This window comes from Parambassis ranga, chromosome 5 (assembly GCF_900634625.1).
Source record: "Parambassis ranga chromosome 5, fParRan2.1, whole genome shotgun sequence".
NCBI lineage: Eukaryota > Metazoa > Chordata > Actinopteri > Ambassidae > Parambassis > Parambassis ranga.
Genome location: NC_041026.1, coordinates 18158340 through 18185072, shown reverse-complemented (window position 1 = coordinate 18185072; position 26733 = coordinate 18158340). Strand labels below are relative to the sequence as shown.

At 40.5% G+C, this 26733-nt stretch overlaps 3 protein-coding genes across 8 annotated transcripts; all 3 read left to right on the top strand.

The window, feature by feature from the left end:
- The first annotated feature begins 353 nt into the window (after nucleotides 1-353).
- LOC114435720 (protein polybromo-1-like) lies at nucleotides 354-11100 on the top strand. Of its 5 annotated transcripts, none has more exons than XM_028405645.1 (30): nucleotides 354-460; nucleotides 763-940; nucleotides 1285-1382; nucleotides 1528-1675; nucleotides 1838-1987; nucleotides 2173-2289; nucleotides 2449-2517; nucleotides 2617-2715; nucleotides 2813-2898; nucleotides 3008-3099; nucleotides 3180-3396; nucleotides 3488-3629; nucleotides 3714-3799; nucleotides 3932-4211; nucleotides 4315-4420; nucleotides 4775-5414; nucleotides 5559-5770; nucleotides 5863-6054; nucleotides 6168-6325; nucleotides 6425-6667; nucleotides 7068-7213; nucleotides 7309-7466; nucleotides 7606-7789; nucleotides 7887-8094; nucleotides 8236-8434; nucleotides 8508-8579; nucleotides 9442-9603; nucleotides 9947-10011; nucleotides 10141-10345; nucleotides 10679-11100. In XM_028405645.1, the coding sequence occupies exons 2-30, from the start codon at nucleotides 797-799 to the stop codon at nucleotides 10840-10842; spliced, it is 4842 nt and encodes a 1613-aa protein (XP_028261446.1). In that variant the 5' UTR covers nucleotides 354-460; nucleotides 763-796; the 3' UTR covers nucleotides 10843-11100. The 5 variants fall into 5 exon arrangements, with proteins under 5 accessions (XP_028261446.1, XP_028261445.1, XP_028261444.1 ...); XM_028405644.1 differs by having other exon boundaries at nucleotides 8508-8663; nucleotides 9442-9570; XM_028405643.1 differs by having other exon boundaries at nucleotides 8508-8663.
- A 151-nt stretch (nucleotides 11101-11251) lies between these two features.
- Nucleotides 11252-17811, top strand: stau1 (staufen double-stranded RNA binding protein 1). Of its 2 annotated transcripts, none has more exons than XM_028406751.1 (15): nucleotides 11252-11432; nucleotides 12947-13240; nucleotides 13463-13584; nucleotides 13666-13810; nucleotides 13923-14079; nucleotides 14162-14333; nucleotides 14445-14540; nucleotides 14706-14918; nucleotides 15000-15143; nucleotides 15281-15427; nucleotides 15520-15595; nucleotides 15683-16002; nucleotides 16114-16236; nucleotides 16681-16760; nucleotides 17016-17811. In XM_028406751.1, the coding sequence occupies exons 2-15, from the start codon at nucleotides 13048-13050 to the stop codon at nucleotides 17101-17103; spliced, it is 2076 nt and encodes a 691-aa protein (XP_028262552.1). In that variant the 5' UTR covers nucleotides 11252-11432; nucleotides 12947-13047; the 3' UTR covers nucleotides 17104-17811. The 2 variants fall into 2 exon arrangements, with proteins under 2 accessions (XP_028262552.1, XP_028262551.1); XM_028406750.1 differs by having other exon boundaries at nucleotides 13666-13822.
- A 2127-nt stretch (nucleotides 17812-19938) lies between these two features.
- LOC114435483 (somatomedin-B and thrombospondin type-1 domain-containing protein) lies at nucleotides 19939-22848 on the top strand. Its single transcript, XM_028405177.1, has 5 exons — nucleotides 19939-20170; nucleotides 20422-20613; nucleotides 21265-21343; nucleotides 21482-21664; nucleotides 22731-22848. Exons 1-5 carry the CDS (start codon nucleotides 19939-19941, stop codon nucleotides 22846-22848), a joined length of 804 nt encoding a protein of 267 aa, XP_028260978.1.
- Nucleotides 22849-26733: the final 3885 nt, after the last annotated feature.

Here is a 26733-nt window from a genome sequence, read left to right as displayed (position 1 = left end):
CAGACACCAATTTATCAGGACAGTGTGTTTTTTCTTGATATGATTGACCACGTGGTATTTCCTGTGTAGACTTAAACGTAAACAGCTTATCCAGACCACAACGTTTGCATTGCAAAAAATATATTGGCACTGTTCATTCAGAGTAAATAAAGAAGTCGGCCTTAAGATCACTGGAACTAAACCTGAAGTGAAAACTTCTGATTCACCTACACTACCAACACCTTAAAAGTCAACTGACATTATTATTATTATTAGATATTGATCTTTTCTTACATCATTGGGTGCATTATCACTTCTGAACTGTAGGGGGCAGCACTACCTCCGGCGGCCCTTTTTTCTCTCTATTCACAAACGTACTACGACCACAACTTCCGGGAAGGAGTTTTCAAACATCGCTTGCTAGCTAGCTAGCCTTTATACATTTGCTCAGGGAATTACAGCAGACTTTGCTAAAATTTGGGTAAGATCCGCATGTAAATGTAAATATGGGTGTTTGGTTTTCGTAGCTAGTCTGTGTGTTTTGGGAAACGTATTATTCTATAACTTGCTTGTGTTTTTAGAAAAGCGGCAAGCCAGTTAGCATAGCATGCTAACAGCCGCTGGGCTATTTGCTTTGTTTCATACAAGCGGTGCTGGGGCTAATAGTCTGCATGCTTGCTCGAGTTTGTTATGAATGGGAAAGTGGGCGATCGATGTTGCGTTCATATTAAATAAATGCGGACAAAAATATACAGTCTTCAGTTATTTTATCCCGTTTTGCAGCTAGCGGGCTAGCCTGTTGTTAAATCAGCGAGCGATGTCAGTGAGTTCCAAGAGGAGACGAGCGACTTCTCCCTCCAGCAGTGTCAGTGGAGGGGGAGACCTCGATGAAAGCAACTCCTCTACTCCTGGAAGTGGCAGAAAAAGAAGAAAAACCTCAAATGTCCCTCCTGTAGACACGGTACATGCAGCTCTTTCATGTTGATGAAGATTTTTTAGTCATCCAGGTCATTTTCATTCAGAAGGTTGAAGCAAGGCATCTGGACTTGTAGAGTTTTCTTGAAGACGTTTGGCTGCTACTCCAAGCAGCTTCATCAGTTCTGTTGGGTGGGAAACATGGTTTATATGTGGTGGAGGACCTCAGTGGGTGGGTCTGTGTGAAACTTACTAACACAACAGTCCTCCGCTACATATAAATCTACAAGTCCAGTTGCCTCGCTTCAACCTTCTGAACGCAGCTTTTTCATTTGTAGCAAGGATTGTTTCAGGATAACGATCACTGAGAGTCTCTTTGTTGCCTTTCAGATTGCTGTATGTCATGAGCTGTTCAATGCTGTCAGGGATTACAAGGATGATCAGGGGAGGCAACTCTGTGAAGTCTTCCTACGAGTGCCAAAGAGAAGGTATGGGTCATTGTTTAACATGGAGTCCTTGTGTACTGTATGTTTTATGTCAGTAAAGACTCGTCCATAGTTTTCTTAAGACTTTTTTGCCACTCATCTGAGTATCTTTTTAATTATATGTGCATGTTTGATCAATTTTTTTCAGAAATCAGCCTGATTATTATGAAGTGGTGTCCCAGCCGATTGATATGACAAAAATTCAGTATAAACTGAAGTCAGAAGATTATAGTGATGTGGAGCAGCTTACTGCAGACTTTCAGCTCATGTTCACCAATGCCAGATCATTCTACAAGGTAAAGAGAATACTGATAAATGTTGAAATAATACATTTCATTTGGTCAGCTCATTGTGAAAACCTTACAGTGATGTGTAACGTTGATTTTTGTTTTTTTTTTTTCTTTCCGTTCTCGGCATCTTATGTTATTACTAATTTCTTTTCTCATTCAATGAGTCAGAGTGACACTGAGGAGTATCAAGCTGCATGTAAGCTGTGGGAGGTCTATTTGCAAACGAAGAATGAGTTTGTGCAGCCTGGGGACGGAGAGGAGGATGATGAAGATGGTGATGATATGATGGATAATCCAGCAATGTCAACCGAAGATGAGGTAAGATGATGTCTTGTTTTTCATGATTACCGAGTTGTCTGCTTGGATATCCGTCACCTATAAGCTTATTTTATGCACATGTCACAAATTTTAAAAACATTTTTACTGATAAGAATATTCCTTTGGAAAAGTCTATGATGCTACATGTCACAGCAGGATTTAGTTATTGTGTATTTGTTGTTTAGACCTCAGCTAGCAGTTTGAAAGAAGTGCTGGAGCAACTCTTGGAGGCCATAGTGTCACATGCTGATCCCTCAGGGCGTCTGGTCAGTGAACTGTTCCAGAAACTGCCGTCCAAAGTGGTAAGTCCTTCAGTTGTGGGCTGCTACAACAATCTACCATTCATTCACATTTTAATTCTAATATAAGATAAATTTGATTTTGTAAAAATGTTTTCCTCGATTTGTGTTTTTATCCAACCACTCCGGTGTATTTCATCACTATGTCTGTTTCATTCCTAGCATTACCCAGACTACTATGCCATTATAAAGGAGCCAATTGATCTGAGAACAATTGCTCAAAGGATTCAGGTAGTTAAACCACTTTCTGGCTCATTACTCAGGCCTAAAATGTACTGAACTTCACAGTGTTTTATTCTAACCGGTATCTTTTTTACTTTATTTGCATAGATTGGATACTATAAAAATGTCATTGCTATGGCCAAGGACATTGACCTGATGACCAAAAATGCTAAAACATATAATGAACCAGGATCTCAGGTTTTTAAGGTAAACTTGTTTGTCAGAGATTGACGAAAATGTTATTTTAATTTTAGTTGTTGTAAGATGTAATATTCCAGGTAATGATGTTCTTGTTCTCTTTTAGGATGCTAACACCATAAAGAAAGTGTTCATTCAGCGTAAGACTGAACTTGAACATGCAGAACCCACAAAATCCAGTCTTCGCATTAGGTATTAAACAACAGTTTTTGTTTTATTCTTTTAGTCAGAACAAATGAGCAAATTATTCTCATAAAGATTTTTGTCAGTATGGATACAGTATGATACCGTTATGTTTCAGAAATCGCAGGTCTGGCCAAGGAGATCAGTTTTCTGGTGTGAGTGTAGCTCTTCAGTATGGCTCAGAGAGTGAAGATGATCCTGTGCTATCAGGTAAGTTTCAGCATTTTAGGCAACAGATATTTACCCGATTTATTGGGAAAAGTGTCAGTTCCTATGGTATATGTTTGCAGGCTCTGTGTGCTATGACGAGGGAGAGTCGGAGGCTGAGAGCCAGAGTTCAAGCATGGAGATGAGCAATCCTATCTTCCAACTGTATGAAGCAGTGAGGGGTGCCAGGAATAATCAGGGACAGGTCTTCTCTGAACCTTTCCAGCAACTGCCCTCTCGTAGAGAATATCCAGACTATTATCAGCAGATCAAACAGCCCATCGCTCTGCAACAAATCAGGTTAGGAGTGCTTTCACACTAATGCTGTGTAAGGTCATATTTAAGATCCACAGATTGTTTTGCTAGAGAAATGTCCAACTTTTTCTTCAAGGGCTAAGATGAAGAATGGCGAGTATGAAAGTGTGGAACAGATGGAGGCTGACCTCACTATGATGTTTGAAAATGCAAAGCGCTACAACATGCCTAACTCAAGCATTTACAAAAGGGCTTTCAGGCTTCAGCAGATCATGCAGGTAAAGTCTTCTGTCAGGATGTACTGCACGATGTTTTCACATTTTCCAGAAATTGTAAGAGGGTTATTGTATCTGTCTGTATAGGCAAAAAAGAGGGATCTTCTAAGAAGAGACGATGAAGACGGAGACAGCATTCTGTCAACTGATGCAGGGAGCGTTAAGAGGAAAAGGTATTGCTATGTTTATGTCTATTGCTAAACATCACATGTGTGTTAATGAACATTTAGTTTTTTCATCCATTGTTTTATTGTTTCTGTGTTACTACCTGGTCTAATTCTTTTCTTTCCATATTTTCCGTCAAGTCACAAGAAAAATGTCAAAAAGAACCGAATGAAAGCTTTGTACGCTGCAGTGACCGAGGCCAGGGAGGCAGGCACCAACCGACGACTCTGTGATCTTTTCATGGTCAAACCATCTAAAAAGGACTATCCTGACTACTACAACGTCATCCTAGAACCGATGGACCTGAAAACCATCGAGCACAACATTCGCATTGAACGCTATGCCACAGAGGAAGCTTTGATGGACGACATGAAGCTAATGTTTCGTAATGCCCGGCACTACAATGAGGAAGGATCTCAGGTTGGCAATATAATTCCATCAAGTATAGAAATATTTTTGTTTTTTTCTCTTTGTCACAATGAAATCAATATTTTATCCAACACCCTAATATTCACTTACACAGGTATATAATGATGCTGACATTTTGGAGAAGATATTAAAGGACAAGCGCAAAGAATTAGGTCCTCCACCCGAGGAGGAGGACGTAGGATCTCCTAAAATTAAACTAAGTAAGTGTTTTTTTGCTTGTTTTGGCCCATGAACTAAAATGTTAATACATTTTATTCATTACAGCATGGTATAAAAATGTTTCCCCTTTAAATTTCTTCTATAAAATCTTTTTTTTTTGCACTGAAACTGGATGACGTCTTTAATCTCATTGTACTTGTGTATAGTGACAATAAAAGGCATTCTATTCTATAATAAAATCAGCACCAGCCCAAACTCACCCATTTCCATGTCTGTCAAATGACAGCGGTGAAAATATTAGCTTCTGAGACATTATTATTATTATTAGAAATGAGTGATGTCATGGTCAGTCTTTCTTGGTTTTACACTTTTTAATTTAATTGTTTTATATTTAGGAAAGAGTGGTGTCTCTCCAAAGAAGTCCAAATACCTCACCCCGCTGCAGCAGAGGTTAAACGAGCTCTACGATGCTGTGCGGAACTTCACTGACCGCCGAGGTCGGCGCCTCAGCACAATCTTCCTCCGTCTGCCCTCTCGTGCTGAGCTGCCAGACTATTACGCTACAATCAAGAGGCCTATCGATATGGAGCGCCTGCGGAGCCATATGGCAGCCGGTCGTTACCAAGATGTGGAAGCCTTGGTGGAGGACTTTGCTCTCATGTTCAACAATGCCTGCATTTACAATGAACCGGAGTCTCTCATCTATCGGGATGCTCTGGTGTTGCACCGAGTTTTGCTGGAGACACGCAAGCAGCAAGAGAGAGGGGAGGACTCTGGACTTCCTGCTGCAGGACCACTGGTGCGAGAGCTGATCAGGAACCTGTTTGTCTCTGTGATGGGCCATCAGGATGAAGAGGGTCGATGCTACAGTGACTCACTGGCCGAGATCCCTGCTGTGGATCCTGCTGCTCCTGAGAAGCCACCACTTAACTTTGATATCATCAGGATAACCGTGGAGCGTGGCCGCTACAGGAGACTGGATGTCTTCCAGGAGCACATGTTTGAAGTGCTGGAGAAGGCAAGGAGGCTGCACAGGTATGGTAACCCCTTCAGAATTACCAGTACCTTTCATATTAACACCAGGAGTTACAGCAAAAAGTTATTTATATTTTTCTGTTGTCAAACAGAACAGATGTGATGTATGTGTATTTTACACAGTGTCTTTTTTTCGTTTTATAGGACAGATTCTGAGGTATTTGAGGACTCAGTTGAGCTGCAACAGTTTTTTATCAAGATCAGGGATGAGCTATGCAAGAATGGAGAGATCTTGCTTTCGTCTGCGCTTAACTTCACAACAAAACATCTGCACAGTGACGTAGAGCAGGAAAAGAGGGAGAAAATTCCCAAAGAGATAGAGGAGGACAAACAAAAGGAGGCTGAGGAAAGTAAAGGTGGGTGAACTTTTGTCATGAAGCAAAATCATGAAGAATTATATGTATGGTATGATATTGATTTGATTTTTTTTTGTATTTCTCATCTAAAGAGGATGACAAAACAGGGGACCTGGCAGGAGAGTCGTGGGAGTCAGAGTCCGACTCAAATCGTGTGTACAGTAAGGACTGCAGCTTTGAAAACAGAACCTACCATGTGGGGGACTTTGTGTATGTGCAGCCCTCTAAACCAAACTTGAAACCCCACATCGTCTGCATTGAACGTCTGTGGGAAAATGAAGCAGGTAGAAGAATCATTGTATTGAAAAAATATTACAATAAAGATATGAGTATATATGTGGTATATGACGATTATTATAGCATTTATTTGTCTAACGTGAGCTTATTATGTGTGAAGGGGAGAAATGGCTCTATGGCTGCTGGTTCTACAGACCCAGCGAAACCTTTCACTTGGCCACACGCAAATTTCTGGAGCAAGAAGTCTTCAAGAGCGACTACTACAACAAAGTATCCATCAGTAAAGTTCTGGGACAATGCCTGGTCATTTTTGTGAAGGTGAGGTCCTCTGCAGGAAGTGAACCACATACATAAAAATCTGTGTGAATTAGCAACATAAGAATGCTAATGTAGTAATAATAACTCTGGTTCCTCTAGGATTATTTCAAAATGCAACCTGAGGGCTACAAACCTGAGGATGTATATGTCTGCGAGTCCCGTTACTCTGCCAGGAACAAGTCCTTCAAGAAGATCAAGATCTGGGCTGTTCCTGAAAGCTCTGTGAAGTTGGTACCTCGAGACGTGGCTCTGCCTGTTGTCCGTGTAGCTTCCATGTTTGCCAAACCTGACCTAGAAAAACTATCAGTGTCATACACAGATAGTGGGGATTTTGTGGAAAAGGTGAGGAGATGCTATATCTTCACATTCTTATGTGGTTTTCGTACTTTTTATGAAACATTACCATGCACAGCTTATGTCATGTCCTTTTCAATCATATTGTAAGACTAGTCTTTTTAAGCTGCTTGTAGTAAAGCATCTACAGATCGTGGGGTTAATATACAGACACTTATCTCTCCAGCCTGGAGACTTCACCTAAATGAAAAGGAAAATGAAATCTAGAGTGTATTGTCACCAGGCACAAACTGTCAACTTCTACTACAGGGGATTAATTAACTCTTGAATTGGAAGCATACATGTTTTGAAGGAGCCTGGTGGCAGAGGAGTAGTTAGTTCTAAGTATAAAACATTGTTTGTCACAATATAAATAAACACCTCTGTGTGTATGTGTTCCTTCCTTTAGGAGAGAGAAGATGTCCCTATGGAGATGAGCGGAGCTGAGCCCGGCTGCCAGTACTACGAACAGTTACGCTTCAACAACCTGTGGTTTAAAGTGGGAGACTGTGTGTACATCCAGTCACATGGGCTGTCAAAACCCCGAGTTGCTAGGTTGGTGAAAGTGTGTTTTTCTACACTATGGGGTCTGATTGGTGCTGTAGCAATAATATTGTTATTAACCTTTGGCTTCCTTGGCTGGGCTGCAGGATAGAAAAGTTGTGGGTACAAAATGGAACTGCTTTCCTATTTGGACCCATCTTCATTCATCCTGAAGAAACAGAACACGAACCCACTAAGATGTTCTACAAGAGAGAAGTGTTTCTGAGTCATCTGGAGGAGACCTTGCCCTTGAACTGTGTCATAGGTACAGGAAACTGAGAGAAATATTTAGTATGAGTCTGTGTGTAAACATTACAGTTTGGCATCTTAAATGTGGCCTGGCTCAACATAGTTCCTGCCAGGGTGAATCTCTGTTAACACTTCAATCTTCTCTGCTGTTATAGGCAAATGTGTAGTATCCTCCTTCAAGGACTATCTGTCATGTAGACCCACCGAGTATTCAGAGGATGACGTCCTGCTGTGTGAGAGCCGCTACATTGATACAGAGAAGCAGATGAAGAAATTCAAGGGTCTGAAACGCTTCTCATATTCTTCCAAAGTGGTGGAGGATGAGATCTACTATTTCAGGTTTGCAGGCTCAACATTAATAAACACTTCCTATAGTTCAAAAGCCATGTTTCCCATTCAAAATTTGTATTTTCTCATTTACTGGTATCCTGTTTAGGAAATTAATGGTGCCACAAAAGGAGGCATCGCCATTTTTAGACAAGAAGATCGATGAGCTTGAAGTGAAGCTGGCAGATATAGAAGATGCAGACGATGATATGGATGACATGGATGATGATGAGGAGGCTCCAGAGACACCTTCTTTGCCTCAGATGCAAACTCCTCTTGCGAGTGACATGGATATCATGCCATACACGCCTTCACAGGTAGCCAAGCTCTTGTACATTAATAGCAAAGATTATTATTCATTATAAATAAATGTCTAGGTCAGAAGACATTTAGCTAACCTACTTCTTATGTCAAAAAGAATTTACATATACTTAACACAACTTTAATTTGTATTGAAGTCCACTCCTAAGGTGAAGGGCTTATCAAAGAAGGAAGGAGCAAAGAGGAAGATCAACATGAGTGGCTATATTCTGTTCAGCAGTGAAATGCGAGCAGTCATCAAAGCTCGTCACCCAGACTTTTCTTTCGGGGAGCTGAGTCGACTTGTGGGTACCGAGTGGAGGAACCTCGAAGCTTCCAAGAAAGCAGAATATGAAGGTGAGATAGAGGAACGCAGGAATTCTGGAAGTTCTTTTTGTAAGAACCAAAGTAACAAATCTTTCTTTTTCAGAACGTGCGGCTAAAATAGTGGAACAGCAGGAACGTGACCGGCCACCCCAGAAGCAAGCGTCCCCTAGAGCAGGTACCCCCATAGGGACAATGATGGGGGTGGTGCCTTCGCCTAGCACTATGGGAATGATAAACCAGACCATGACACCTGTGTCAGGTAACCCCTCTCAGAGACAGCACGAGTGTTTGACTACAACAAGGCAGCAGGGAAATGAGGCTGGACTGTTAAAAACCGTAATTCTCAAATTTTCTAACCATTTTAAGTGTATTTATGTCAGAAGGACATGCTTAAAGCAACATTTTTTCTTTTGCTGCTATTTCATATTGTTTTATGTTCATAGTTTTATTACATCATCTGATATTGCATGACATTGACTGCATGAATGATTTTTTTTAGCCATGAATGCTTTATTTGATTTTCCATTTAACGTACATGCTTGTTTTGCTAACATTCTCAAACCCATTTTGTATTGTCTGCCCCTTTCACACATCAAACTTTAAACATTACCAGGTTTGTTTATTTAGGTGGATAAGTGAATTCACCCTTATAGTACTTATCTATCATACTACATGCTTAAGTATTCGTCAGCAGAAAATTGGAGAAAGCACACCAAAAAAAAATCCTTTGTAAATCAAATAAATTTCATGGAAATGTACGGCTAGCTTTGGGAATATGTAAAACGGAATAAAGAGCAACTGTAAGTTCCTGCGTAGTTAAACATATTATATATTACAGTTAGAGTCAAATATATTTTAGAGCTGTAACCAGCCTTGATCCAACATGTTAAATTGACTTGAGTGCAGTTATTTTAGTACTTACAGCATAGGGAACATGTGTGAAAGGGGTGATTGTGTGCAGTAGTAGTGCATGTCATTTTAGGCTGCATGTTTCTCACGCATGGTTATGTTGTCCTCTCCTTGCCCTCTTCCTGAAGGCATGATGGGAGCTTACGGCCCACCTTACATGCCCATGCAGGGCCCTCATGAGGGTTTGCTGAGTGTGGCCCCAATGCCACCTCACCCTGCAGGGGGTCCTCACCTGCCTCCTCACCATCTCCAGCAAGGTATGCCTGGGTACCCTGGCATGCCTCATCAGGGTAAGGGCCACTGTCCTAGCCACACCTGCTCAGTCACATCCAGTCGTGTCTCTCCTGCTGGAGGGGTTTACCTGGTCCACAGGCCACACAGCCTGATCTACCGTACTCACTGAGCGGTCAAAGCTCTGTGTTCTCCAAACGCCCTCTTTCATATACACTTGTAATATACAGAAGTCCACTTCTACACATGTAATGCATGAGAAAACTGATATAAACAACTAACATTCAACTGAGAGTCAAAGACTAACATTTATAGGTCATTTTGAATCTTAACACAAAACAGACATGAGTTGAGCTATCACAGTTACTGAGTGCACAGCAACTAAGTGTTGTCATTTAACAGGTATGATGGGTGCAGGCATGAATGGCATGGCAGGAAGTCCTGCACAAGGAAACTTCATGCAACAGGTGAGTCCCAGTCTAGAGTTTCATGGCCAAATGGGTTTTAGTGGAGTGATTTTTAGATTGTACTATATTCTTGTAAGTGAGTTATCAAATCAGCTTTGAGTTATGTTCACATGATTTGTTTGATTTTAGCCTGGAATGTTTAGCCCAGGACAGCATGCTCCACCACCGTATCCAGGACAAGGCCAGCCTTCACATCTTCAGCCCACCACGCCCATGTTTGTGGCTCCACCACCAAAGACCCAGAGGGTGCTTCACTCAGAGGCTTACCTGAAGTACATTGAGGGCTTAAATTCAGACTCTAGCACTGTCAGCAAGTGGGACCAAACGCTCAAAGGTGGGGTTAAGTGGTTCTTTGTTCTTTATAATGATTATACAGGGATGAATAATATTTACCCATACCGTCTAAACTCTACAAGTCCAGTTGCCTCACTTCACCTTTGTGAATGATCTGGATGAGTAACAATTTTCATTGACAAATATTTAATCTTCTTTCTTTAAGTGAAATATCTTCCAGTCAGTTAAATTCTTAAAGACAATACAATAGGAACATAATTCAGACATGCTTATGTTTATCTTGCATTACCTGTATTTCTTTCTGCACACAAAGAGAGCATTATTTCCTATCAATATAATGAATGAAAAATCCTGTTTTCATTTCATTTCACAGTTCAAAGGCGTGACGCTCACCTGACCAAAGAACAGGAGAGTCGGCTGCCAGCCCACTGGCTGAAGAGCAAAGGAGCCCACACCACCATGGTGGATGCACTGTGGCGTCTGCGTGACCTGATGTTGAGAGACTCTCTGAACATCTGTCAGGCTTACAACCTTTAACATGGAAGAAATACGAACCACTCAAATCAAGTCACTGCTCTTATTCTCAAAAAATTGGAGTTTAGGAAGGATTATAGATCATAGAAGCAATATTTTGTAGTGACTCACGGATCAATTTTATATTTATTAGCTAACATTATGAGCCTGATAGTTATGTGTGTGTGCGTTTTGACTTTTTACACTATTTGGATTAATAGTTCTGCAAACCTGTGATTTTTGGCTTACTGATATGACCAAAATAAAATGATAAGTATGCTATTTGGACTGTGTGTATTTTTTTCACCACATAACCTCAACAAGTGTTCTGTGCGCGTGTGTGTTGTTTTACTGTCTACTTAATAGAGAATTATTTTTGAAACGTCTTGTTGGAGGCACTTCCTCTCTGTTGACGTCATTTCCGGCAGAAAAGACGATAGTGCCATTCTCTTTAGTGTTTGCCCTGTCTTCCCAATGTCCACCTCCTCACTGCCCGCATTTTGATTCTAAAATAACATACACTGACTCTTGAAACTGACCATTAACAAACGTAAACGATACCAAATCAACGTGTCTTATGGAGTAACTAAAAACTGAAGTAAAGGAGCGACGAGGTGAGGTTTATTTTGTGCACAGACTTACCGGGGTTAGCTAGCTAGCTAGCGGCTTCTCTGGCAACTGCCAGAAACAGTGGATATTAACGAAAGATGTGTATTTAATCTATTTAATAAACAAGTGTCAGGCACTGCTATCAATCGGCTATGAAGTACTCTTTATGGCGATACTGTTGTTACATTGTTAGGTTTTCATTTTGTGAAGATTTTCATTATAACTAACCTTGTGAATATAGCTAGTAAGCTAGATGGCTAACGGGGTCCTGTGGGAAAGCTTCCATAGCCAACCGGCGGCCTGATTTCAGCAATAACTAACTTAACTAAATGTGTTTCTGACACAAGTGTGTAAAAATGTATGTAAGGTTTTAAGGAAATATACAAATTAAGTGCTCTACGAGACAGTCTGTGTGAAAATCTGCAAGACGACGATCCTGATAGGTGTCAGCTAACTGCCCAACCTACATGGTGGTTTAGTTATAAACCCGGCCAATGTTTTTGAGTTAACATTTTACCATAAATAAGCTTGATATTCCTTTTACTTGACGCACAGTGTATCCTGAATTCGTCACGAATTTTAGATCACAGCTAGCAGTGGCTCAAAGGGCCCCACAACACCCACCCAGACTAATGGACACCTCCCAGCATTTTGAGTGAGAGCCAAGGCATTGTGTAGGATGTTTTAGCCTCCCAGTTGACAACAATCCTAGCTAAAGTTGATCTAGTTACATTTCTTAATTGGAGAAAAAATTACTATTCGATGACTGATAAATTCAGTAAATGTAGACACACTCATCACCCTGCAGAAAAAGCATTTTTATTTTTACAAACAAACTGTAATGATGCTAAAAACTGAAGACCATTTTAAGAATATTTAACATTGTTGCATTGCTGATAAACTAGTAGTAGAGGGATGCTTTTTGTATGTGGTGATTTATTCAACAATGTATCAAAGTCCCACAACTACTTACAACGTTAGAGTAAGATTTTTGTAGAAAGACAGAAACATTCTTTGGATGAGTCTAAAGAGTACTGTGCAGAAACATTATTTTTACTGTACTTGTTATAAATAATCTGTTACCTTTTCCTTAAACTAAGAAATGATTTTATAAATATCTAAGAAGCTTTTCTCTGGCCTGCATCGATCCAAACAATCTAATCACACCCCAACGCTACAAGAGAAACACTTCAATTATTTAACCATATATTTATTTATGGCTAATTATTTTAAACCTCGATTATGAACATGGAATTGTTAACTGTGAAGCAAAGTGGTTTGTTTCTAGCGAAGGTGCAGTGTAGACACGATCTAAGCAGTTATAAGATTAAGAAATTTATTGGTAATTAAATAGTCTACAGATGTAATGTCTTGTCTTCCTCCTGAAATAAACCAGTACCAGCATTTAGTCTAGTCTTGAATGGGGTCTGTTGTGTTTTTTTGAACAATGAAAAGTCTGTATATTTTGGCAATATGCAAATATCGGTGTATCTTAGTTTTCATCTTTTCACTTTTCCAGGCAGAGATTACATCCAGACCTCCTCAATCAAGAGTCCCTCCAACACTAAAAATCACCTATCTTGACCTCAGCTTACTTTTGACTAAGCCCAAGCCACAGCAATGTCTCAGCTCCAGTTTCAGTGTCCAGCTGGTCCCATGTCTGCTGCTTCTGCCCCACTGCAGCTGGGACAGCCACAGCCCAGCTACAGCATCCCTTGTGCCTCAGGGACTCTACCATCGGAGAGCGCCAGCCAGCCCATCAGGAGTTCCGCTCTCCCTGCGGGTTCAGCCACTCCCTACAATACCACCACAGGTTGGTGTTATTAGTTTGGCCTAAAGACTTAGTTCTGAACAGTTAATTTATTAATTTTGGGTGTATAGTACTATCAGGTATAATCGCACATTGTATTTCAACTTCCTTCGAGTCTTTAGGTCTTCCCATCTGTTTTCCTGATGATTGCAGTTTTGTGTTGGTTGTAGGACCATCTTGTTGTAATAAGGATTTTGAGGGTGTTGTTGTTTTACTTTCCTGCAGTATCTAACATGGCAAACCCTAAAGAGAAGACCCCCATGTGTTTGGTGAATGAGTTAGCCCGTTTCAACAAGATCCAACCGGAGTATAAGCTGCTCGGTGAGCAAGGACCAGCTCACTCAAAGGTACACTGGGTGTCACATACTATACTTTTATGCAGCTTGATTTAACACAAGTTCATGCTAACGATTAAGAATCTATCTCAGATTTTCTCAGTGAGGCTCACACTGGGAGATCAGCACTGGGAGGCTGAGGGGACCAGTATCAAGAAAGCCCAGCATTCCGCTGCTGCATCTGCCCTCGCTGAGACATCACTCCCCAAACCCCCCTTGAGGACGCCCCGCAACACAGGCAAGAACCCAGGTGGGCTGTTCCCACAGGCTCTTTTGTAATCCTTTTACTATTGCTATTAACATTGTTTAGAAAAGGGAGGCAATCTACTATATTTATTTTTGCCTTACAGTAGACGGCATTACACATACTATGGAGTTGAATGCACTATGTATGAAGCTTGGTAAAAAGCCTATGTATAAACCAATTGACCCATACCCGGGAATGAGACCACCAAACTTCAACTACAATGTCCGGGCTCCAGGGCCTTACCAGCGCCCTATGCAACAGTGAGTTTACGTTACCTGGAAACATTGCTTTTTACGTTTTAAGAGCAATTATTGTTGTATTTAACATTTCTTGCATGTCTAGGTACTACTACCCATTTCCTCCAGTGGGACCAATGATATACCACATGGAGCTTTCCATTGGAGGCCAGCAGTTTATTGGGAAAGGACGCACCAGGCAGTTGGCCAAACATGATGCTGCTGCCAAGGCCTTGAAAGTACTGCAGAAAGAGCCAATACTGCAACAGTTGCCAGTGGTGAGAAAAGAAGCACACGCTCAGCATGAAATAGTGCTAGACAGCTTTTATGCAATTTTGAAAGAACTGTTATGCTTTTATTTTTTTAAATATATTTTCATGTCTTGACAGATGAATGGAGAGCCTGAAGAGGAAAACCTGAACAAATCAGAAATCAGCCAAGTGTTTGAAATTGCACTAAAACGCAACTTACCTGTCAGCTTTGAGGTTTGGATGGATTTGTATATTTTGAAATTCAATTACAGCATTCGCACCTGCATGATATTCAGTAATGTGCGGACAAAATGCATGGTTTAGCTTAATATTTTATCAAGTTTTATTAAACAGAATGAATGCTTCTGTACATCATGAATTGCCGCTGTTGTTTTTCAGGTGTTAAAGGAAGAGGGTCCTCCCCACATGAAGAGTTTTGTAGTGTGTGTTACAGTTGGGGAGTTCACAGGCGAGGGCGAGGGTAAAAGTAAAAAGATTGCTAAGAAGCTGGCGGCAGCAGCGGTGCTGGGAGAGCTGAAGAAACTACCCCACATACCCAGTGTGGAAAAGACGCTGCCACGCATCAAAAAGAAAACCAAATCTATCATTAAGGTAAAAGCCACTTCGAAAGTGCAGTTAGGGCAGTCAGTAAAGACTCCTTATTAAGTAATCATTGACCTGTCATGCAAACAGCTGCAGACTAGCCCGGAATACGGACAAGGAATGAATCCCATCAGTCGTTTGGCTCAGATCCAGCAAGCCAAGAAGGAGAAGGAGCCGGAGTACAGCATGGTGACAGAGCGAGGTCTACCACGGCGAAGGGAGTTTGTCATGCAGGTGAGTCAACTGCAGCTGAGGCATGCTGGCAGCAAGACTTATGCAACATGTGACCCTGTGCTCCGCTGCTAGTATTTTTTATTAAGTTATTTTCATCTCATCTCATCCACTTCCTTTGATTTTTTAATCCGGTGCAGGTTACAGTGTGCGGCCAGTCTGCAGAGGGAATGGGACCTAGTAAGAAAGTGGCCAAGAGGAATGCAGCAGAAAAAATGTTGGACCTTTTGGGATATAAAGTGCCTCAGCCTCAGCCCCCCAAACCGGCACTGAAAACTGATGAAAAGGTCCTCCTTAGCATCTTTTGAGTGAGTCGTGTTAGTATGTAAGCCAAGAACATCCGTATTAAACCTTCATGCACCTTTTTTGTAATATTTAGACTCCAGTGAAAAAACCTGGTGATGGACGCAAAGTGACCTTCTTTGAACCTGGATCTGTGGAGGAGGGGTCATTGGGTAAGTCACAGAACAGAACAGGTTCTCTGTAGATTATAGTAAAGAAATAAAAATGTTTCAAGTAAACAGCCAGGTTTCCATTAAAAGGATCCAAGGAGGAAGAATTCCGCCTGCCTTACCTGAGCCACCAGCAGCTGCCTGCAGGTATCCTGCCGATGGTGCCTGAGGTAGCTCAAGCAGTCGGGGCATGCCAAGGATCCCAGGCCAAGGACTATAGTCGAGCTATTCCCAACCCAGGCAAGGCCACAATCTCTGCCATGATTGCCAACGAGCTGCTTTACGCAGGGACATCACTGACTGCTGAGACCATCCTAAAGAACAAAAATAACCTAAACCAACTGCCCCACGGACCCCTGACCAGGCCCTCAGAGCAGCTCGGCTTTCTTGCATCAGTACAGGGCCTGCAGGTAACCAGCATTATGTTTACCTTTTATGAACTTAACAAGCTCATTACTGTGTATGTATTTAAGCTGTACTGAAACCAGGTAAAACATCTTAAGTTTATTAAATGTCTGCAGGTGGAATACAAGGACTTTCCCAAAAACAATAAGAACGAGTTTGTGTCACTGATTAACTGCTCCTCCCAGCCACCACTCATTAGTCACGGGATTGGAAAAGATGTAGAATCCTGTCATGATATGGTGAGTGATTTCAAATTACAAAATAGACTCTTTAATATTAATTGATCACCAACATTTGACCAGCAAGTGGTTGTCAAAGTCAAACCTTTCCTTAAGACAGAAGGGGAAACCTACAAGGGTCACACTGTTTTTTCTCACATTGTGTAATGCATCCCAGTACTAGACAAACAAGATTAATATTTCCCCTTTCAACAACATACATGAAGGAATTTATAACTCAGGACTGTGAGGTGACCAAAGGGAGCAGAGTTGTTAATAGTGCGATCACTCCCACACAGCTGTTCCCAAAATGAGTGCTGCACAAACAGGCTGCTTTGTGGACACCCACTCTTTTTTGTTGTTGCTACCAAGAGAATAGACCTCATACTTTAGAGGTTAAGTGAGCTGTTCTTGCCTCTTGAAACAGATATTTGAAATGACACATGCTGTTCCTTACCTCACCAGGCTGCACTGAATATATTGAAGTTACTCTCAGAGTTTGACCAGCAGTCAAATGAAAGAACAGGAAATGGACCAGTCTCTGGGTAAGCTGTGTGTATTTATATGTGTTAATTTTGTATGTTCTAATTAGAATTAAACATTCATTACAGTAAAGTGTCTCATCATACATGTCATATATCCTGGGTAAATCCTGCTCCTTTCTGTTACTTCTTATTTACTACACTTATATTAAAGCAAAATAATTGAGGATAAGCAGGAATAAAGACATTATTTTAAAGCTATTAAGAAGAAGTTTAGTGATATAGGATTGTAAGGTAATTGTGATTTATCTTCCACAGGTGTGGCAAACAGGAAGTTGAAGGTGACTTGCACCTCAAACAGGCTAACTCAAGCACATTGGCACAGACCCTGGATGGCACTGTTTAGATCACCAGGTTTGGTTGTCTGTAAAAGCACTAGAGAAAATTCAGACACTGTGTTCTTAGACTTAAAAGGCTACAGGAAGCTCTGGGTGCTGTAGGCTTAAAACTTATCACTGTTCATATTCATGGTTACAAAATGTTCACAGTTAAACAAGATTGATAGGAAAAAAATAGCTTCTTCTCCTTGATGTTGTTTAATTGCACACATAATTTATTTTCTGCTGCTCTGTAGAAAACGTAGCTGCATCCTAGTCAATGATTTGGAGGTTTACTTGGTGAGAAGAAAAGAAAGAGATTTACCGTGACCTGTTTTGTTTTGCTTAGGACTCAATTCCTCTTTGTGAAACCTCTTATTTTTAAGTGTTTTTTGTTTTATCCCCTATAGAGGTACTTCTTTAAAGAATGATCTCGTTAAGTGGTTGACCTCTTCTTTGTCTAGGGTGCAGCTGGTGAACCTCTGTTGATTTTCCTAGAGTGCTTTATATCAACAACCACAAGTGTTACCAACATTACCATGTAGGGCTGGGATGAATTTGTCACTAAATGTAGCGTGTGATGTAATGTGATGTTGTCTGCTGTGTGTGGCAGGGATGGTTCCCTGTTCCCCTCTGTTTACCTGATGATCCCTTATCATCCCTTATGACAACCCTTCCCCCCTCTCTCCGCTCCCCATGGTAATTAAACTTACGTGCTCACATGCACACAACAAAGACTTCGGCCTTTTTTGCTGTATTTTTTCATTCATCACATGTGAATGTAATGAAACAAAATTATAGTAGGGGTGCACTACACTTGTTTTTTCTAAATTCAATATATCAATGTAAACTACACCTTGACTTGTTTTGTATGCCACCACTGTCAGGTGGTGGCATACAAAACAGTGAAGCAGTAATATTGAGCTTAGATAAAATCAATTTCAATTTTTGAGTCATCAGAAAAATAAAAAGTAAGTTTGTGTAGTATCCTGGATATAGTTGCAATTAGGGTAATTTCAGAAACTGGATTAAGGTCTCTTGGCTTTGAGAATGCGACCTTGCTGGTTGGAGTACTTAGATAGAAACCAGGATGCTGTTACATGTAAACACCTTGTGCATGGTTGTAAACATTCTCTGGCAATAAAGATTATATCAGTTGAAATGTGACAAAATATATACATCATAACATTTGCATGCTGAAGTTAGCAGTTTTTTATTATTCTTTCTTGAGTGCACAGTCATGAGCTCATTTTGGGGGCGCTGAGTATGACAAGAGACAGAACATGGCTACACTGTGCTGCATCATTAGTCGGTTGCTTTTTTGCCTTTGATCATGCTTTACTGCATCATTTACTGCTGTCTTGAGAAAATCACAGAATACAGTTTGATCATGTTCGACTATATTTTCACACTGTACACACCTGTACTGATGTGATGTGCAGCTGGAAGTTCTTTGGTGTTCTGAGTTTTTGATCTGCATCTCATAGTGTATGCAATTTTCAAGAAATCAGAGCAGCAGATCACTTGTGATTTTCTGTCATTTTTATTTTATGTAAATATAATACAACAAGCCATCCTGTCAGACCAGAGTTAAAGACTCTTGAAGTTGAGGTTCACATGACATACTGTACATGTGAAAAAAGTAAAGCACAACATTAGAAGTCCTGGAGGCAGAAAGTGACCTGATGATCAATGACCTAAGTACAACCTTAAGTGTGGATATAGTTACAGTTACTGCATTCCTCTAATGTTTATAATACTGTTTATGTGTAATGGGAAACAATTAGCTTCACTGCTAAGCCATTAGAATATTCACCATAACAAAAGAAGCACTTTCCTTATAAACCACACTGACCCTCTCAAGTTGGACAGCTGTTGCCTCGGGAAATACATGCATTACCTGGGTAAGAGTATCTCCAATATGAGATTAAATGATTAGTAGCTTCTGTAGACTGCAGCTGTATCCAGCCAGAGCTGTCTGTCTGTTTACTGCAGCCATAATGGATGAGCTACATACTTTTACTTATACGCACAAGAGGAGTCACACTGTAGTCTTCATGCTTTTATTTCTGTGTGTTCTCCTCTTACACACGGGACAGATCTTTCTCCCTCCCTCTCTCTTTGCTCAAACAATAGCTCTGGGAATCTGAGTCTGAGCGGAGGCCTGCACTGTCCGCTCTGTTGTTCTTTTTGCATGAATAACCTCGACCATAGAAGTTTCATTAATCCACCCCTTTCACATGTTGAGGCACACACAGAGGCTGGATGCTTCATAAACGTCTGTATGGAGAAATGAAGGAACACAGAACACATTTATTTCAGTTTTGCACAAAATAGAAGAGCTGCATTTTTTAGCCCTTTCTGTGTAGAAAACAAGACTTCTGAATGTTTTTGTTGTTGCTACTCATTCTTCACTCTTTCATTTCTTATCTGCACATACTGTGGTGATTAGTATATTTGTACACTCTGCAGACTGAGACTGTAAGGAGACACTGAAAAATCAAAATACACTGAAAAGACGTTTTCTTGAAAGGATCAGCTGCAATACATTTGATAAGGTGAAATGATAAAAAACCATCATGGATGACTTTTCTTATAATTTGTAATCTTTTGGCTTGAATATTCTAATTATGCCTGATTTCTAATCTTTTTTTGGTCTGTGATGTTTGTCTTTGTGGGACTGCTGTCTTATTTCAGTGAACTGCTCCTTTAAGAGCTGCAGTGTTGACAGATAAATCACTTCCAGCCCACCGCATGTTTCACACTGCTGACCCTAAACTGACCGCTGATGATTGTGAGTTCATGAAGACTATTAAAAAACAGTTCAAAATCACTGTTTAAATTCAAAGTTACGAGCCGTCGTGATGTCAGTCTGTGGAAGAAGTTCTGTCACACTGGTTTCTCTCGGAGTGTGTTTATTCCTGGTCAGTCCTTGTTGGTCAGGATGCAGGGAAGCGGGTCAGTGCTGTGCCGGCAGGGACCTGTCATGCGTCAGCAAAGGATGGAGGTCTGACCGATCGTACGGCACCTGCTACTGTGACCAGGCCTGTGTGTCCACCATGGACTGCTGCCACGACTATGAGACTGCGTGTCCAGGTACAGTTCCCACTTTTCTCTTAAACTGACACATGGTCCCTGACAGAGGGCCACTAACGCACTATGATCAGCATTGGTGTACTGCTGGTCTATTTTTAGTTTTAAAGGTGGGGAATGTTGATGCAGCAGTCATCTACATTGTAGCAGTTACCTTCATTTACCTCTATACGATAGGTGATGTGCTAACCTGCTGTAAGAAAAGATAAAAAAAGATAAAAAAGCTCTGTGCTCTGTGTGCTTTTATATATCAGCGCTGTCTTGTCTGGTGAGTGAGTGGACGGAGTGGTCTGGCTGTGCTGAGCCCTGCAGGGCCACCGTTCGCAGGAGAAGCAGGACTATCCTGCAGGAGCCGCTCAATGCAGGAAAACCCTGTCCCCAGCTGGAGGAGCATGCCGGCTGTGCAGAGTACTGGTCTCATCAGGGACACTGTCAGAACTCACTGGGTGAGAAAATCCACTTTATTAGCTTTGATTTTATTCAATAAATATTGAAAACCTGAACTCATTCTTAAACATTGTTATACTAAGGAGATGAGTTGTACAGCTCTGGAAACATTACAGTGGACAGTATTGACTTTCAAGCTATTATCTGCATTCTCAGTCACAAGGAGGTTAATGAGTGGCAACACAAAGGGAGGGTGCTCCCTTTGACGGTGTTTCTGTAAGGCTGATCAATCACTGTCACAGGCAAGGTGATGCCTCTGCTTTAAGAGATGTAAAGAGCACCTAGACAAGGGTTGCACAATTGCCAAAGCTAAACTGTAGAGGAGAAAATCAATCACATACAGTGAGGGAAGCAAACAAGTGGAGTCCTCGTCCACAGCCGTGATGACCACCAACCAAGAATGTGGAATTTAATTGCCCAACACTTCTCAGTCGCCATTTTGACAGTGATGATGACGTTGTTGCTGTGAGTTAACTACTTCCTGGAGGACCAAGATCTTAGCTCAAGTCAAATAAGCATTAAGAAATAAACAAGTGATGTCTCCAAGCTTAAAACTCAGAAAGAGTGTCCTGCTTTCCATTTTCTATCCTGATCTGAAATGTATGCCCATAATTACAACATGTAATGTTCTTATCATGCTTTCACTGCAGTCCCTGCACTTATTACCACTGGTGGCTATGGCAACGCAAGGAAGAAAAGAGACATTCCTGACAGCAGCGACGTTACAGGGTAACACATCCAGCCAGTCGACAGGAGTGTGAAATTACACTTTGTCTTTAATGATACGTCCTCAAGTATTGTCACTATATATTTAATCCCAGTATGTACATGAGCCTGTGTGTGTGTGTGTGCCTGTGTGAAAAACAGGTACTGTGTCCAGTTTCAGTTGACGTTTCTGACAAAAGAGTGCCAGCAGAGTGAGGGCCCACACACCCAGTGGATGCAGTACCTGAGGGAAGGGCATCGCGTGTGTGCTGAGTGCCAGCCGCCTGCTCTTGCTGCCGGACAGAAACACTGCGCTGGGGACGGAGAGGAAAACAGCAGAGACAGGTAAGACATGGGAAGATTGTGGTGCAAACAACTGCACAACAACACACTGAAAAGAAAGATAAATTCACAAATTAGACTCACACATTAGACTCACACAGTTTTTGTTCTGAGACCCTGCTAAAGGAAATAGTCTTAATTATGCAGGAACAACCAAGTCCCCAACTCAAGGCAGTCACCTGAAAGCAACGTTATGCAAAAGCTTAATTTTGATGATATAATTTATTCAGTTGCTGTTTATCAGAGAAATTAATGCTTTGCATTGAGGTTCTGATGTTGTGTTTGAGGAAACGGTGCTGATTTGTTCCAGTATCCTTCACAGCTCAACAGAATGTCCTGTTATGACCACTTGTGGACACAGATACACAACATTGTGTTGCTTTAAATATCCATCAATAGAACAGCTTTTTAAAAACTCAGCACACGTCCTTTAAACTCTGTCAGTGCGGTTTAAGAATGACACTTTGCAAAATGGTCTCCAACATAATTGGAAAAGTTCTATCTGCAGTAAAGTGTTTGTGGAAGAAGAACTGGTTCCCTACATGTATTATGGGCTCATTAAAAGATAACACCCAGCTTCTAGGTGATTACACACTAATTAAAACATAATTATGTATGTATGTTTGCATATTTACCATATAGAAGACAGTGATATTGATCTTCTCGTCTAATATTCAGCAAGAACTATTCCATTGCATGATTACAAATTACTTCAAGATTTAACCCATTTTATATTTACGCAAGGTTTTATATGGGCTTATACTGGAGAAGATTCTGTTAGTGACATCAGCAGAAAAGCAGACATGTAGACCGTGTCAGCTGGGTGTGTGTTTTGAAAGGCTCAGTAGTTAGACAGACAGTGCAGGTATGTGGGTCAGTTGTATAGTAATAAGTGTCACATTCGTACGCCATCCTACTACCTGCTTGTGAAGCCCATCTCTTTAAAGTCTGACTGGTAGCAGTGAGCATCTCCACTAGATGGCAACATTGTTTATTACTTGGCTTTAAAAGCGAGGCGTTATGATAGCTAACTTATTCCTCCCTCCCTCCCCCACCACCACCCATGCAGAAGGCAGTCTCTCCAGTGGCAGGCAGTGGGAAACCCTCGATGCAGGGGTGCGTGGAGACGTGTGGGGAGGCTGGAGGCTTGCTCCTGCCCAACAGCTCACAGCTTCCTCTTCATCTAACCTTCCTTCTGTGTATGTTTACTGAGATATGTAAAGACATAAAAACTTGTATAATACATTATGCAAATGAACAGTGAAATGAAAGCCAGCACTTCCTAATCAAAATGTAAAGTGATCTGATTTATTTCATTTTGAGTCATTCAAGGGAAATGTTGCTTTTCTTAAGAAATAGAAATATCTTAGGACATTGAGACACTTTTTTTCTTAATTTTTTTTAACATGACAAGTACTGGCTCTGTGTGTGAATCACAACCAGCCACAACGCCAAAGCTACAACATGCACTGAACAATAGAACATTGATACAGAAACAACAGCATAGAAAGTCAACAGGTAAAAACATTTTTCCCTTATTTTCTTTTTTTACAAAACAGACAGCCTCGGGACCTACAAACAACATTGTATAAGAGCTGGCTAAGGTCATTCAAATCTTTTTATTTTCTTCAATTCCCTGGAAACAGTGTACTTTACAAAGACTGATGGCTTAGGCAAGGTTGGGGTCAATTCCACTGAGAGCACAAAGGTTAGAAAAAATATACTTTTAAATTTGTACTTGGTTTGAATTTGTCTCTTGCTCTAATACTGGTTTGTATTATAGTGTCATGTGTGATGTGTGTTTTACTCCATCAAGGCATCCTGAATAGACCCCAACCCTGTAATACAGTGTTCAGCTTCAGAATGCGTGGAATTGGGGCTACTTGCTAAAGCAACAATGTCCTTGAACAGGGTCCTGTGGGGGCTTCTAACAGAAGTGAGGAAACCTCTTAACAGTTAAATTTAGCAGCTGCAGTAGCGACACAACCAAATTCTATTCCAGATGAATGCTTTCACTGTACAGCAGGGACACTTACGGGTACAATTGGGAGTCTAGTAATAGAAAAGTTAGAGGATCTGTGCTCTTCGTTTTCATTTGTATCAATGAATGAGGAATAAAAATGAGTCACACGATTGTGTTTTCTTCATCCTTGGATTCATTATTTTGTATGGCTCCCATGAATGATGGAGCAGGAGGTCCAAATAACAATAATCTTTTTTTGTATTATGGTGGATTGTGTCACAGTATCACAGTCTAAATATCAAATTAGAACATCTTGCTTGATGCCCCCCCCCACACCACCCACACCCTTTCTAAAAGCTTCATAATATTAATACTAGCATCAGGATTTCAATACTTATGTTAGTGAGTTTCTTAATATTTGCCCACAATAAATCTCTACAATAGTGCTTGCTGCCTATTTATGAAATATTGATTGTCATCATTTTTTCAGTGTAAAATGGTCCCTGACTACCATAATATATAGAAAACCTAAACACAGGGACAGTAGCTCATCGGATGCTTCGTGATGGGTTGAATGCCCTTTTATCTTACTGGAAAACCAAAAGTATGTCATTCAGAACCAGTTGACATGAATAAACATTATGAAATCTCCATAGAAATGAACAGGAATAGTTATCATACATTGACAAAGACAAATAAAAGTGACAAAAAGTAAATCTTTAAAATGCAATCAGTGGTTCATGCATTGATGATGTCAATGGCTTGAAAAGAAAATAACGTGTTTCTGAATATAGCAAATGTATGTGTATGGATTATATTTATGAATGAAACCATTGGAATACTACCAGAACGTTCAAGAATGTTTTGCCCTTAGAAAAAAATCAAACTGTTCTTTGCAGATGATGCTCATATTTATATTTTATAATGTTCATTGCACATTACATTAAATCACGATTTAGCTAGACACAAAAATAGAGAAATAGCAAGTGGTTGTGTACCGTTTTCTGCTCAATTATGATATGTCCTAAATCAATTTTATAAAAACTTTATCTGGCTTCAAAAATCTAATTTATATTAATACCACCATCATCAATCCTTGTGTTGTGTTGTCTGTATGACTGCAGCATGTCCCCCTCAAAACAGCAGAAAAAACAAATGCAGGATTCCCCAACAAGCATTCATATTGGAAACAGTTCATTCTTTTCCATTAAGCAGCAGCCACACTGCTCTAATGCCCTGGCTTTACAGCACACACACACACAGACAGTTCCCTCCACTTCTCGTACTCATTGGTATTCCTTTCACACCACAGCTCCTCTCACTATGGGAGAGCAACATGAAATGGTCTGTGATTAAAACAGGAAATGAAAATGAGACTTTTAACTGCAACACAAAAATATGTGTCAATCACATTCGGTTGACTTTTGTTTTCAATTTTAACTAACAAATACATTTATAATAGTGCATTGGCATCTTTTACTTACATTATATACCAGTATGGTCAGGATATGAATAAAACTATATCTAGTTGGCACCAAGGTTCTTCTTTCCTCTTCTTGCATTTGAGATTTTAAACTAAGATTCCAAGGGGTTGGTCACATGACCTATGAGGATGTCTCCTAATACCTGCTGTATATTGAAGGGTGACTGTATATCTTGCCTGACAGTGTAAACGGATAATAGAGAATGTGTTGTTTTCCAGTTTTAACAGTCAATAACGAAAACTTAACTGGAAACTAAAGAAACATAATGCACATGGTCCTTACATCGTAATGTTGCATTTACACAGTACCTGTAAATACGCACAGTGAGGAGTGGCTCTGCTAACATGCGACTACTGTGTCACTTGCATGTCTGTATGGTCTGTGTGTGTTTTACATGCAAGCAGACATTCACCACCCTAATTAACAAATCACTGCTTAGCTGTTGCCAACCTTTAAGGGACAACTGCTGTCACTATGGAAACTAAATGTATCTATGCATCCTGAAGACTGTCCTCCATACCTGTATTTGTGTGTGTGTGTGTGTGTGTGCGCCCATGCGTGAGTTTTATCAGTACTGACAACTGATTAAGGGTAGAGTTGACCTGGCTGTGTTTATTCAGTGCTCTTGGAGTTTATTTCAATGAACAGATGGATGGCGTCCCCTGCTTTAAGTATCATGTACACGTATCCTCCATCAGTTAAAATCTCTTTGGCTGCTTATGTGTTGATTTTCATGAAGGCCAATGCATGCTGAACATCTGAGATCTAAACTTCATGTTAGCAAGCTGTAAATGTTAAAAAATAGTGGACCATTTCTCCTGTGTTTAAAATACTTCTGCAGATATAATGGATGACGTCTTAACTCATCATGTTTTTCTGTGTTGACTGGTTTGGTGCAAGCATGCTTTGTTAAGTGTGTGCTTTCTTTATGCATCAGGTGGCTCTTTTGTTAGTCCATATTAAAAAAACTCTTGGTCAGCATGATCATCATTTACAAATTATCCAGAGATGCTAAGAAACTTTGCTACAGAGTCCTGGAGTGGGCATTAGGAGGAATTAAACAAACAAACAAACAAAAAGAGGCCATATTTTACTATTTTGAGCTCTTAAAATGCTTTTCTGTGGGCAAGAGATACAATTAATTGTCACCATTTCCTGGTCTTGGTCAGTATATGCCCATGAGATAAGTGTATAGATACAGAGAGCTTCTGCATCATAATCCAGGTGGATGGGAAGGTGTGTAAGAAGACAGTTCATGATTCCAAACAGCATCACCATCACTCAAAGCAGCTTAATATTATTCAAAGGGGTGAATTGTATAAACAAATTACCCTTTGTAAATCCGATAATTTTGACTTGGTCTATGAAATATTTTCAATTTAAGAAGTGGGTGCAGTAGTATGCCATATTGGCTCTCTCTCTCTAGTTATAGGTACTTATCTTGTGAGCACAAATAAACTAAAACCTGGGAACAAATTGCATCCATGCATGTGCAGTAGCATTTCAGGATAGCGGTCAGTATAGTAAAACATAACCTTGATACATATACCGGTAATTTCTCTCTATGACTTCTCCAATCATCCAGCATCAGACATGTTAAATAATCATCTTTTCTCACTAAGACA

Bases quoted from the DNA above. Each gene is read 5' to 3' on its own strand.
- LOC114435720 (XM_028405643.1), top strand. From the start codon at position 797: ATGTCAGTGAGTTCCAAGAGGAGACGAGCGACTTCTCCCTCCAGCAGT. The intron at 941-1,284 runs GTACATGCAGCT...GTTGCCTTTCAG, and splicing joins ATGTCCCTCCTGTAGACACG to ATTGCTGTATGTCATGAGCT. The intron at 2,716-2,812 runs GTAAACTTGTTT...GTTCTCTTTTAG, and splicing joins CAGGATCTCAGGTTTTTAAG to GATGCTAACACCATAAAGAA.
- stau1 (XM_028406750.1), top strand. From the start codon at position 13,048: ATGTCTCAGCTCCAGTTTCAGTGTCCAGCTGGTCCCATGTCTGCTGCT. The intron at 14,080-14,161 runs GTGAGTTTACGT...TTGCATGTCTAG, and splicing joins TACCAGCGCCCTATGCAACA to GTACTACTACCCATTTCCTC. The intron at 16,237-16,680 runs GTGAGTGATTTC...TTACCTCACCAG, and splicing joins TAGAATCCTGTCATGATATG to GCTGCACTGAATATATTGAA.
- LOC114435483 (XM_028405177.1), top strand. From the start codon at position 19,939: ATGTCAGTCTGTGGAAGAAGTTCTGTCACACTGGTTTCTCTCGGAGTG. The intron at 20,171-20,421 runs GTACAGTTCCCA...TTTATATATCAG, and splicing joins CTATGAGACTGCGTGTCCAG to CGCTGTCTTGTCTGGTGAGT. The intron at 20,614-21,264 runs GTGAGAAAATCC...CTTTCACTGCAG, and splicing joins ACACTGTCAGAACTCACTGG to TCCCTGCACTTATTACCACT.